General features: G+C 42.2%; 1 protein-coding gene across 1 annotated transcript in view; it reads left to right on the forward strand.

Annotated features, from left to right (window-relative positions):
- Positions 1–5,237, forward strand: part of LOC147628952 (26S proteasome regulatory subunit 8 homolog A) — a 29,066-nt gene extending 23,829 nt beyond the window's left edge. The window contains exons 8-9 of the mRNA XM_086812121.1: positions 4,668–4,778; positions 4,870–5,237. Coding sequence (XP_086668247.1) covers positions 4,668–4,778; positions 4,870–5,010 — 252 coding nt within the window. The 3' untranslated portion in view covers positions 5,011–5,237. The remainder of the gene's footprint in view (positions 1–4,667; positions 4,779–4,869) is intronic.
- The last annotated feature ends 8,983 nt before the right edge of the window (positions 5,238–14,220 follow it).

Genomic DNA, 14,220 nt, shown 5'->3' on the forward strand with positions numbered 1-14,220 from the left:
CACATTATAGCACTGGGTTTGCCAAATGTCATAGTTATGTGAGCCTTCAAGCTTCTTGATGTGAAGCAATGAAGAGCTCTCACCTGTGGTTTCCATAGCAATATGCAACCTGTCAATGCCTGACTCCCTGCAGGTGTGCAAACACTGCACCAAAAGCACACAAAGTGCTCACAGTTGTTCTCCCAAAGTTTATCTCCCACTGCGGAAGCACGAATGCAACTTTTCTCCCACTGTATGTGATGAAATCACCAAAATCTGGTTGCTACAGATTTAGGACAGCACCTTAAATGTGCTCTGTTGCCCTTCCAAAGTACTGTACAACAGTACCAAGTGCTCACCAATGATTTACCAAATCTGTACCGGCAAGTACAGCAGCTGAAAATGAACCTTTTCTTCACTCAAATCAATGTACAGCCATGCCAAAACTTGTACAAAGCTGTACCAAATCTGTACCAGCAGGTACAGTAGCAATAAATGCTCTCCTGGCTGTCCAGATGAGTGAAAATCAGACTTTTACAGTCCCGACCTCTGCATACAACAGTCCCGAACAGAAATTGGGCAAAAGCCTCTTGACTGCAAGCTGATTTTTGAGGATTCAAGGCATAAAAGTCTTGCCTGCTGCTTTGCCAAGCTCAACAAGCATAAAATCTTGAAAAGCCCCTTGATTTAAGATCAATTTCTGATCATACATGGTACATTAACGCACATGAAGGCATCCAGAGTCTTCATAGAGCTTCCCCCGGGCCACATATACATCCAGTACATAAAAGCCCCTTGATTTACAGGCACATTGAATGCTTGACAGGCATCAACACATTGCCCAAAGCATCAAATGCGAGTGCCTGCATGCAAATCAACCCAATCGGCACAAAAGCCCTTTGTTCTGCATTGCAATTTGCTGCAATTTTGTCCGAATGTGCGATTTCTCACATCATACAGCATGTATGAATGCTTAATTGCACAATTACATCAAAAGCCCCAAATTTTGACATCCAATTTCTTGCAAATTGATCCTGATTGTGACCAATGTCACCCAATTTTGCCAATTTCGCTCAAAATTTGAGCAATTTGGCACCTGTACTTGCTCAATTGATAATTGTACCTGCTCAATTGCAAATCCCAAAAAAAATTGAAGCATATACCTCTGAAATTTGTTTTGCAGGAAAGGGGGGTCGTGCTGATGCTCCTGCAGAAATGAGGTGAGATTTGCTGATGGGCTTTGCAGGCTGCACCAAAGAGTTTGGTGCTGCTGGCTGTTGACGTGGCGGGAGCAGGATTGAAGGGCAGCAAACGTGCAGACGTACCAAGCTGCCGAGTATTCGCGTATCCGGTGCTTTCACGCCCGCTTGCAGCTTAAAGCAAAAGCGCACGCAGAAGTGGCATGATTTTTCTTGCCGGCCGCGTTGGAGTCACACCTGTAAGTGCACGCGCACGATTTCAAGCTACCGGAGACGTCGACGACGATGACTTTCTTGCCGGCTGCAGAGAAGGCGTAAGCTGGCGTACACAGCAAGCGAACCAGTCGACATGCGCTACAAGGTCTTTTGCTCGTTGACGCTGCCTCCGACCAGTGGCGAGCGCTACACGCGACGAGTCATGTTCGTTGACGCCGCCTCCGCCTGGTAGTTTTACGCCTTGTGGCCAGGCGTCAGTATATGCGCAGCTATGCCTTGCGGTGGCCAGGCCTCAACCACTCCCTATCACTGTCTTGCAGCGCCCAACAGGACAGCAAGCTCTCTCAGGTTGTCCGGCCCACTGTGCAGCGACAGGCAGCGTTTCACAAGAAAACACAAGCAAGTCCGTTCAGAGCAGCTTTCGAAGGTGAACACAGGTCCATCCACAGTAGCTCGAAGGCGGGCAGGTCCAGGCAGTCTAGCAGGCTCTGATACCAGTTGAATGGGAGAAATGAATTAGGGTTTCATGTGGGAGACATACACAGAGAAGAAGGGAGAGAGAGAGAGAGAGTTGTGGGGATAAGTCAACTCACCAAGTGTGTGTGTGACTCCCCTATCACACATGTATATTGCACTGGTACACATAGTGCACTTAGTACATTAAAAGTACTAAGTGTACTATGTACTATAACTTATGGGCTTGTACACACTACAAGGGTGGGCATAATGCCTTTACCCCAACACTACAGCAGGGACATAAGAACACGGGAAGCATGCTTGCTCCCCTTGCCGTCGTCGGGAATAATCTCCATTCGGCCCTCACTATGTATCGGAATAGTGGAGTTGTCGCCAATAAAGATGCGACCTGACTGTCGTTTCAGATCCAAAAAGAAGTCATAGGACGGGGTCATGTGCCTGGAAGCACCACTATCAAGAATCCATTCCTGGGTATCCTTCGCGGTGAAGCCAACTGCCTCCTCGCTTGAAGACGATGAAGCGTCGGAGTCCATCATCTCTAAGTGCACAAATGCAGGAGTCTTTGCAGCTGAGGCTGATGAATCAGCACTCTTCTCAGTCCGCTTAGGACACTTCCTCCAATAGTGGCCTTTCTCGCCACAATCATTGCAGGATCTTTCGGCCTTCAGCTTCTCTCGTTCTGAGTCAGGCTTCTTCTCAGAAGACTTCTCCGGTGAAGCCTTCCCTTTGCCCTTGTTGTTATTTTGGCCTTTTGACCGTTGGCCAGTTAAGGCCTCCGAACCGCCGCTGTGAGGAGGGTTCGTGAAACGTTCCTCCTGGTCCAAGACCATTGGCACAAGCTCCTCCCAGGTAATGGTGCTGAGCCTGCCACTCGTAATCAACGAGGAGTAGAAAGCAGAATATTGAGCAGGCAAGCGGGACAGCAAAGTGATGGCCATGTCTTCAGATGATATCTCCTTCCCAGCCTGGAGCACTTCCTGCTGAAGGGGCCTGCAGCTTGTTAATGTGTTCCCGCATCGTCGAGGGCTTTGCAGGGTTCATAACCTGCATCTGCACTTCCAAGGAGATCCTTTTCATGGGTGTGGTGTGCAGTTGAGGAAAATAAATGACCGGACCTTGGCGTTGACTCTTGCTCCTGGCCTACAACAAACATGAGAGTTTCAGGGATTGTGACCCAGAGATGCAGAACCATACCCTTATCTTCAACATAGGATTCGAAAGATGTGTATTCATAAATGATTAGAGATTATAGGCATAAATGATAATAGGCTGTGCTGTGATGACATTAGAAATTGAAGATGCCCCACCAGATGCAATCAGCAGTTGTGAATGAGTCCTCTTGCACTAGACCAGAAATTGAAACTACCACCATGGAAGCCAAAGATTTTCCAGCTGTGGCAGTCGTGAAGAAATGAGATTTGCACTTGAGCCTCCTCCTCGGATGTTCTTGGACAATCCTTCACGATGTGCACAATGGAGTTACTTGAAACATTGACCAGTGAGTTGCTTGGCTCGAAACTCCTCGTGAGAGTGTTGTGTCCGTGACACTCACCTACAAGGACTGTTCTTATCCTCCGTGCCCTTAACATCTCAGTTTGTTGGAATCTCCTTGACCTTCTTACGCTTTTGGTTGGGTTCTAGACTTGGAATTCTCCCGCTTCTCGAGGGTAGCAGCCATACGAACGGTGAGCGAGCGATCACTTCACCGAAACACATGAACATCCGCGTGCAAGACAGTATCAAAACATCGACCGGATCCCAGCCCACGGACTAACTCATGTTGTAGGTCTGCAGGACAGCTCTCAATCACCTGGGAAAATGAGGACACAGGACCTCTAGATTGTAGAATATTTGATGATGGAGAGGTGGCTGGGAAACCTTTATGTTGGGAGGGGCTGGGGGTGCCCTTTAGAAGCTTGCCGACTGGCTGCCACAACCATCCTAGGGCCCTCCTACAACCACCGTCCATGGTTGGCCGCTGTGCAACAGCCGTCCATGGGGGCTCTCCCAGCCTGCCCGACTCAGATGGGCCCTAGGGCGTGGGCTCTCTGGTGGACCACTAAGAGGTGTTGAAAGTTTCCTGTTTTAGAAATTTCTAGCTTAAAAAAAGAGTGCCTTTCCTTATAGAAGGTAATTTCAAGAAAAACCAACCCTAGAGAGCATCTCATTCTCAGGTAGCCATTCATTAATATCACCGTGACTTCTTGACAGTTTCCTGGTTTAGAAATTTCTAGATTACAAAAAGGGTACCTTTCTTTTAGAAGGTAATTTCAAGAAAGCTAAACCTTCAAGAGAGCATCTCTTTCTCAGGTAGCCATTCATTAATATCAATTTAATGGGCGTTTCATTTCAACATAGCTCCTTTTGGCCCATGACTTCTTGACAGCCATTCACACCAGGTACCTCTAGGCGAAGGTGCAGCAAAGGCAGCTGCTAGCGTCATGATTTGGCTAGGCTGGTTGACCTCAACCTATCTATAGTTACTGGCTAGTTGCTTCTCCCAATTCGCCTTCAAACTGTGGTGCTATGACTTAGGATGAGTCCTGGGCCATTGACTCACCAACAGTCCTTTTGAAGTGTGACACCTCGAAATTATGTATTAATTAAAAATTAAATTGTGCAGTTTGTTGTTATTGAATGCTGATATTTTCTCTCTTTGCACCTTTATTCTGTTGTTAAGCATGAGGACTACGTTACTCAATACTTAATTTTAATACCATTTGCACAGGCCCTGCTTCAGTGGGTAAGGTCTTGAAAGACATCATTTTAAGGTCTGTTCTTCTTTATGACTTTCAGTCGCGTTTCGATATCTTGAAAATTCATTCTCGGAAGATGAACCTCATGCGAGGTATAGACTTAAAGAAAATTGCAGAGAAGATGAATGGTGCGTCAGGTGCAGAACTTAAGGTACGAATGCTTCAAGAATGACCTGTAATGAACTGGTTTGGTTGGCTGTAATGATTGACCGACTCTGATCCTTGGTTTCTGGAATGGATAGTCTGTGTGCACAGAAGCAGGGATGTTTGCACTTCGAGAGCGTCGGGTACACGTAACGCAAGAAGACTTTGAAATGGCAGTTGCCAAAGTCATGAAGAAGGAAACTGAAAAGAATATGTCATTGAAGAAGCTATGGAAGTGAACAGTGCTGAAATATTGCTTTCACTTTGAGTGGCTATTGTAAATGGCCACTTAGTTAATTTTATACAGCGGATGGGTGTAATGAGTTCTCTTAAAGGCCCATAGACACTGATATGTTGTCACATGTGCACAGACAACTGTCGTGTCCTTTATTGGCAAAGTGGAATGTTGGTACAACTGAAGTACACTGTTTCAATTTTCTTCTAATGTTTTGAATTCTGAAACAAATCTAGTGCATGCTCTTGGGACGAAGGTGGTGAAAGCTGTGTGTTTTTTATGGGTATAGTACCTTGGGTTTTGACATCATCTTGTGTAAGAAATGAGCCTGTGGTTAGCATCTCTTTAATTCGTGTTCATGACATGTTCTTTAAAAAATCATGACCTTAATTCTGTCTAGTGTATCAAAACTTAAGAGAATGCTTTATATTTGTGTTCTGTTGACTGAAGTTTGGTCGTGTCTCAAAACTTATTAATTAAGACTTTGTTTGTGCAAAGAGGCATGCTTTGCAATTCAGCAAGTGAATTGGAGAAGTGATTTATGGTTATATTTTAATCAAAAGCACTTGAAGGAGTATATTAATCATCCATGTTTGTTTTTGAAGAAAAATCATGATGTATTTGTTATGGTAAATCGTGGACAGCTAATGAAGTTAATAAGTTGAACTTATGCTCAATTAGTTGCTTATGCAATGGTGAATTGTGGGGTGTAGCTAATGCAACTATTGGGTTGGCCCTCTGGTTGATTATGCCATTGGTAGATTGATATTTGAAAGTACCGGACACTTGGTGCAACGTGCCTATACTGTATTTGTTCAGCTTTTAATTATATAGACCTGAACATAGCCCTCACATTCAGGATGTTAGGCTTGCATTGGTGTCGTGTAATATTCACCATCTTCTCTAGCATGTATGTAGCATCGAAATCCTAATTACAATGATTAGTAGGTTAGTAGAGATTAAGCATATACAAGGGTAAACCCTAAAAACATTTGAGCATTACTGTGGCCTAACTCATGCACCTTTTTTTTGAAGCCCCCAATTAGTATTTCCTTGAATTGTGCGCACGGCCCCTTGCCCGATGCTTGCCATGTGGCCAATTAATGCTCCAAGTTGTAAATCCTTTTGGGTTTCTCACCTTAATCATTCAATTTAATGTCTCTAGGCATCCTCACATCTGTCCCTAGGCAAATCTGATCAATACATGATACGCAACACTTTCCTCCCCTAAGAAATGTTTACATCCCTGAAAACAATATTAGGGAATCCTTTCATTAAATTGCTTAACTTATCTCAAGTTTGATCTATCCTCACTTCACTAAATATTTTGGGTACTTAGTATGTAGAGTGCATTTGGTTCTTACATCAGCTTCTTTTTTTGGTTCATGTGGGAGACTAGGTGCTTCTATAAACTCAACAATTCATCATCTACTAGATTATCCTAGTCACCTAGTCTCTCTTTTTGGTTCATGTGGGAGACTAGGTGCTTATATAAATTCAATAATTCATCATCTACTAGATTATCCTAGTCACCTAGTCGAAGACTTTCTTAAAGATCTTGATAATCCCAAAATTGTTTGTATTTTCTGAACATTTTTTTCCACTTTAGAGTCATCTCATGATCTTTCCTTCACTCCTTTGCCTTCCCAAATTCGTCTAACTCATGATCTCTTGGTGGAGAAGCCATTAATTGCATTAAAGAATTGCAAAATAAATGTCAAAAATTAACAAGCTAGGTGCTTCGTGATTTTATTGAAAGGCTGGTGATATTGGGGAAAATCAGCAAAATTACCTTACCAAATAACGAATATGCAATATCTAAACCCTAATTATAACAAAAGATTAATTATAAACATGGCTAAGCCTTTTAGAGGGCTTGTCTCCTCCTCTCCTAGCCATATTAACCACCATAGTATGGCCTTACTGTCACATGCACACCACTTTCCTGAAGCTCCCAATTGGTATTTCCTTAATGCTATTTCCATGTGCTAGGCCATGCATCCCCTTGCCCAATTCTTGCCATGTGGCCAATTAATGCTCTTAAGGTGTGTAAACCCCCTGGGGCTTTCACCTTAATTATTTAATAATTACTACCTCTAGGCATCCTTTTAGGTCTTCGAGGAAGACACAAGCCTAGAGCTAGTGTGCCCAAAAGGCTTAACACCAAAACCAACGGACGAAGCTGTCCTAGAAGAGGCTATCACATAGATCAAACATAAAAGCCTAGAGGCAGGACAATGTTACTTACATGTACATCTACAATCTTCTAACTTTACCAACTACCACATTTGAGGGGCATCCTTTAATTGTTCAAGCGGGTTTATGCTAGTGGACACAACCAAGGAGGTGGCTGAAGCGCCCGTAAAATGGTCCGACAGAATACTTATGGCGATTTCTACTTCAAGAGCGTGTGGTAGCAAGTTAGGATGAAGTCCCAAGTGATCTATTTCATGGATATATTATGAGAGTAGTCATTGTAACAGCATTAGGCCTCTTATGAGCCTAAAGTGCCCGACTAGCCACAGTTTAAGTGAGTGTGAACACTTATGGCCATGTATATAAGTGAAAATCTCTCATGATACAAAAGACTCTCCCATTGTGTATCCCATTGTGTAATAGAGTTTGGCTCTTGCTAATCCTTTTGCCAATATCTCTCTAATCCATGCTAGTGAGTGTGTGTGAGTGGAGTGGAGTGAGGTGAGAGGAGAGGAGGAACGAGTACACGTAGTGCAACGTGGCCGTGTGGCAATGCTCGCGCGGGAGGCGTGATGGAATTGCTTGTCAAGGAGTTATGGAGCTTGGAGACCTCAAGGGTTACGAGCTTGACCAATAGAAAGATCCCCACGATAGTTACGATTTGCCAGGTAATCTTCTTGTTGGATGTGTTTCAAAGGAGGTTTGGGTGAGCCATAACATTTTTGGCACCGCTGTCGTTCGGGGAGCCATTCCTTGTTTTACGGCATGAAAAAGGCCCACCTTAAAAAAAACCGCGAAACCCCTTTCATGCGTGAGATACATTTCACAGCGTGAAAGTTCTCGAACTTTCACATCATGAAAGGTCCATGAAGCAAAAAAAACAGCCCTGTTTGGTGGTGCATATCTCCTAAATCGTGAGGTTGTGATGAACGTGCTCTAGTGCTCATCATCGGAAAGCCTGCATTGAGATCTTCGAAATTGGTCTCTAGTGTCCAAGGGAAAAATCCATCGTTTTGAAAATCAAGGAAAAAAATGGAATTAAAAGCACTAAAAATTGCCCAAAATAGCCCGAAAAAGATCGCGTATCATATTCGGGCTACTCTCTAGTGCTCATCGGAAAGCCTGCATTGAGATCTTCGAAATTGGTCTCTAGTGTCCAAGGGAAAAATCCATCGTTTTGGTCTCCAACCAACAGCCTCAAAATTTGACCCGAAAATCAAGGAAAAAATGGGATTAAAAGCACTAAAAATTACCCAAAATAGCCCGAAAAAGACCGCGTATCATATTTGGACTACTTTTTGAGTGTCTAAACTACAAAATCACGAAAACGTAAAGTTGTACTCCAAAAATACTGATACATCGTTTTTCCAAATTCCTCTTGGAACACGTTAAAAAACGGGCTACAAAACAAGAAAAATATTTCAAGGAAATTTTTTTATCTTGAGACAATGATGGAAAATAGGTTTTAAGACCTCCTCTTCCATTTGGGATGTTAATTGCATGCACTTTTTTTGGAAAAGTTCATCCTAAGAGGGCGTTCACATGCGCTATTGAGACATCTTCCATCTGGGACACCAATAGCATACACTTTTTTCAAGAAAAATATCTCCAAGCGATCGTTCTCGTGCGCTTAGTGCCTAAGCAAATTAAGGCAAACGAACCCTTGTTTGACCTAGAGAAAGGTGCACCATGCCTCCTGAGGTTGTAACGGGCTATAAGAAAATCTAAGAAGCAAAAAAGAAAAAACGGGTATACTTGCTCATTAAGGAGCAATTGGCCAACGTCAAGATATGGCAACAATAAAAGAATTACATGGGCCGACACCCAAACTGAACCCATGGCTGCAATCTTCGAGCCAGTTGTGATCCATGCCCCAAATGCGCCTCCCAATACCATTTGCCATACCGACAACAAGCGTATCATCGGGATTTACATCCCCTATTACATCAATCCCTCCGGGATTTGGTCTCTTATCTAGCACTATCACAAGTCGTAAACCTTTAGAAGGGCTAGGAACCAACCCTTTGCAATCCCTAAATGCCCAAACCTTGGACATATTGACTAATCTAGGAAGAAGGAGGAGCACCCACATATGACCTCAATGAGTCATCCAAAAACATAGTCGTATAGATTTTCAAAATCATGGACAAATGTGATGGAACAATTGATCCTATTCAATTCATGGCAAATGTTCAAATAGAGATGTGAAGCCTTTGGAAATCTAAACTAGCCCACCAAGGTACATACGTTGAACTTTGCTTAAGTGGGAAAGGCTAGTAGATGGTTCATCACATTGATACCCGTGCAACGATTAAGATGAATTTCAAGACCTAAAAAATAGCCTTTATCCACAGCTTTTCAAGACAAGGTGATCGGTGGAGTGCAACAAGAGAACTCCATTCGATTGAGAAGAAACAAAATGAAACCGTTAGAGATTTTATCCTTCGGATAAAAATCTTGGACTCACAATGTGAGCCATGGGAGATACTAAACGATGCTCAATTGAAGAGATGTTTTATGATGGGTATAAAGAATAACAGCTTACACAACTTGATCATTGTATCCAATCCGAAAACATTTGATCAATGTTGTAAAGACGTAATATGTTTAGATGACAACATGATGGAACATACTTACGATATGAGATGTTCATCATCTAAACCAAGTGAAGCAAAGGCTAAAGAAACATTGATCTCGGAATTGTCATTCCATGAATTTTACACAGCCTTGCTTAAAAGCCTTGAACCAAACTTTTGGAGGCCTCTCAAAGTGATGAGCGAATTGCCTTGTGTTCATTGCCATCATTACGTCCATCTCAATCTCCAATGTGTGTACCCTAGGCTTATCTTTCTGTACTACATACATTGCAAAACCTTTGGTCACGACACACCCCAATGTCCTAATTCACCTGTAGTTACATCAATACTACAACCATCCTTACCTCAAATAAACACAATTCAAAGGGTCGAAACTGCTCAAGAAATAGTTCAATGAACATAGAGGTGCTTCTATTGTCGTGGCTTGCACAAAGTGGCAAACTGCACAGTTTGGAATACTTCCATGCCCACAATCAATGACACTTTGCACCCCATATGTGAACGATGTGGCATCGGTCACATATTAAAGGATTGCCCAAGGCGAGTTGCTTCAATGCAACCTGTTCCACAAAATACAACTCTTAACATCTTGAGTGTGCAGAATGAGCAATTGTCCACCGTACCCTTGAATATGCTTACACGGTTGCAAGCCAAGGCACGAGAAACAATAAAAAGGAATGCAAAAGAACAAACTTGGAAATGGGTAGAGGAGCTTGTTTTAAAAGAGAACCCAAATTAGGACAAGAAAAAGGAGCCTGTGAAGGACTTAACCCCAAAAGAGCCAAAAGCTACACATGATGCGAATGTATCCACCTCAAATGCTACCCCTCAAACCACAAACCCCACATGTGCAACACATGATACAAAAGCCTGAAAGGAAGTTCATTCTCATCGCATGGGCAAACATAATGATGAAACAAGTTCTAGTATGAAACTTAGTGAGGATGAAACAAGTTCTGACTCGTCACTCAGTGCACCTTCCAATACAATCAAGAAACTAGAACTTGCCCACCCACCCAAAAGTGAAAATCATGAATCACTTGACATATGAGGAACACAAAAAGCAAGCTCAGGAGAGCATGCTTAGCATTGTTCATACAGGATCACCGGTTGTGATTGAATCTCATAATGTCAAACCCAAAAAAGCAACCAAAATACAGAAACTGGAGGAGTATCACCTCCCCTTTCAAGAGGAAGACGCACTCCCTACAGAAAGAAACTCATCAAGCCAAGAAGAGTCATTAGAGGAAGATTGTACGAATGATGCAGTTGAAAAAGAACGTTAGGAATTCGATGAATCCCTTATGAAATTAAAGTAGTCTCTCAAATCCTCCTTTGGAGGAGTTCTCTTCTCTTAGGTGAAGCTAGCATAGCTTTAGCCCTTGCACCTTTAAAGGCTAACCATGAGTTGTACCAAGATCTCAAGAGCTACATACAATAGAACTGTAAGGATCTACAAGTTTCTAAACAAACCTCAGTTAAAGTGGTCAGTGGACCCATGGTACCATTGTACATAATGAGCACTCTTGAAAAAGCTGAGCGCTAAGAAGAGGATGAAAGTAATGAGAATATGAAACTGAAACGGGAACGGAAGTTTAAAAAAAAACTGAAACTTCCATGGTTCCGCTTGGGGATTCTATCATGGTATGGTTATATTTCCCTATGGGAAATAATGTTGTGCACAAGCACACATTGATTAGCCCTTGAGCAACCATAACCTTGCAACAATAGACACTTGGGTATCATTGGGCCAACCGGCAATCATCCCTAAAGAAAATTCTTTTGTGATAGAGGTGCCAATGGAGAAAACATTTAAGTTCGAGGTTGCTTCGGCTATGCTACTCAAACAATCGATCAAATTGTGGAATTTGACTTCCACGTAACCAAAGATTCCCTTGAGTATGATGCCATCCTTGGTGGAACTTGGGTACGTGACTCGTGGTATTCAATTGATGAATCCATGCAAACAGCCACCTTGAACACTCTTGCAAGCATTGTGAAATCGCTCTTAGAGTTCAAATTCCAAACCTCTCCAAATGACAACTAGAGTCTTCACAACACATTGATCTATATTCCTTTAGTAAAGATATCTAAATTATCCTCGCAATTCGACGTAATTCTTTCATGTCTCGCCAATAAGTGATTACTTCAACAAGCAGCAAAGCAGCTTAATAGGAGTCTATTTGCATCAATTCTTATACTTCATGTATATCTACTTCATAAAACACAAAAATATACATAAAAGCATAAAAAGCACATGGGAAGAAGCATGCATGAACAGGTCCTACTCAACAACTTTGACAAGAATCCAACCACAAAAAGGGACATCATCAAACGCTAAATTATTCACAAAGGATGAATGTCGCTTCAATGAGTCAGATAAGGAACTGAGAATCAAAATCTCATTCTAATGATTTTGTCTACGTTCCTTTGGATCCTTTCTTCTCTTCTCTCCCATTATTAATATCTCTTGGGTTCCCCACACTAACACCAACAATAACATGTGTGATTGCCAAAAACAAAGTGACCAAAAAATATAACCCACATAAAAAATGCTCACAAAAATATAAAAATGCAATCACTAAATAAAAATCCCCACCCCCTTAGGAATTCCCGCTAATCTCTAACCTTGTCATTTACTAACTAGCTTTTCTTATTCCTTATGGAGGAACAAGGACCATTGAACATCAATCAACATCAAAAGACATCAACAAAGCTTGTCGATTCTGACCACACAAAGGTCTTCAACGCGATCGACATCAAGAAGGGGGAAATGTTAACCCATTTCTAGGGTTAACAAGAGCTATTGCCATTATCTTACATCAAGGAGTCAAGGTAGATACACCAAAAGGTCATACATTCAAGACATGAAACAATGGTGTCCAAATCTACAACTTGGACGGGTTCCTTTAATGGTTCGAAGAAATACTTATGACGATTTTCACTTCAAGAGCATGTGGTAGCAAGTTAGGATGAAGTTCCAATTGATGTACTTCATGGATATATCATGAGAGTAGTCATTGTAATAGCATTAGAGCTCTTATGATCATAAAGTGCCCGGTCGATCACAATTTAAGTGAGTGTAAACACTAATGGCCATGTATATAAGTGAAAATCTCTCATAATACAAAAGACTCTCCCATTGTGCAATAGAGTCTTGCTCTTGCTAATCTCTCTCTAATCCATACTAGAGAGTGTATGTGAGTGAAGTGAGGTGAGAGGAGGGACGAGTACACGAAGTGTGTGTGTGTGTGTGTGTGTGTGTGTGTGTGTGAATGCATGAGTGTGCATCACGTTTGCTTTTTGGAGTGGTTTAAGTAGGCTATTAGATGGCTATTTGATGGCTAATGGGATTAGACTAGGGTTGGGGGCCATCGCTTGACTGTCTTTGGCTTAGAAGTTTGTGGTGTAGATGATGAAGTTTTTAGGACCCAAACAGAAGCCTAACATCTTGATAGGGATTGGGGCTCAACTTGTGGGTAAAACTCTATTTCTTAATGTCCTTGCTTGGTAAATTCCTACTCATGTGTGGGCTTCTTGCTAATGGAGAACTAGCCTTATGCCTTCTGAGGATCATGGTGTATGGTCCTCTTCTCTAGAAATCAACCATCACCATGAATGAGTGGTAGCCCGAAGGTCTTGATTTTTGTATCGTGAAGGACCTGAAGCTTGACCATGAGGCTTGTGCCTATGAACGAGTGGTGGGATTGCCTAGGCCTCCCAACAATCTTGGTGATTATACTAATACTAGCACCACCATCCAAGATCGCAGAGACCATCTTCCTTTATAGACAACAGGTAACATGCCATTTGTGTCATCTCTCTTGAAATAGTGTCCCAACTTATTCATGGGAATTTACTTTCACCTCTGTTCTTTGGGTATGGAAGGATAGCACTCAATGTGGCATGTCTTATCCTCCTCCTCCTCAACTATGTGGGGTCTTAAATTCCCACTTATCCAATCGGATTAGTCTCTCCAAAGTTGAGAATTTCTATAATGCAAACAACACACCCTGGAAAGCATGCGAAAAAGAAAAACACATGAGCCAAAGAGAAGATATAGGATTGGGTTCCAATTGCCCCCCCAAAAGCATCCCCACTTGAGTATTTATAAGTTTATTAATTTCAAAAACAGGTACAGGGCTATTTTGGCCTGAGTTTTCTCTACAAGCTTTCTTTTACAAAAAGATTGGGTAGTAAAATATCAAAACTTTCACTCTCGTGATAGTCCTTCTGGTTGAGAAAACAACTCTCTCGCGATTATTGTAAATATCAGTGCCACACGGGTGATTTAACACATTAATCGCTCCCATGTGTAAGTAATGATTGCATAGGCATACCTATTTGACCAAAGAGGTTATGAGTAACATTCCCCCTTGTAAATGTCAGTGCACATAGTCAATTAACACAATTAATCCTGA

The sequence above is a fragment of the Cibotium barometz genome, chromosome 18, assembly GCF_041138505.1.
Source record: "Cibotium barometz isolate CiBa-2024 chromosome 18, ASM4113850v1, whole genome shotgun sequence".
Lineage (NCBI taxonomy): Eukaryota > Viridiplantae > Streptophyta > Polypodiopsida > Cyatheales > Cibotiaceae > Cibotium > Cibotium barometz.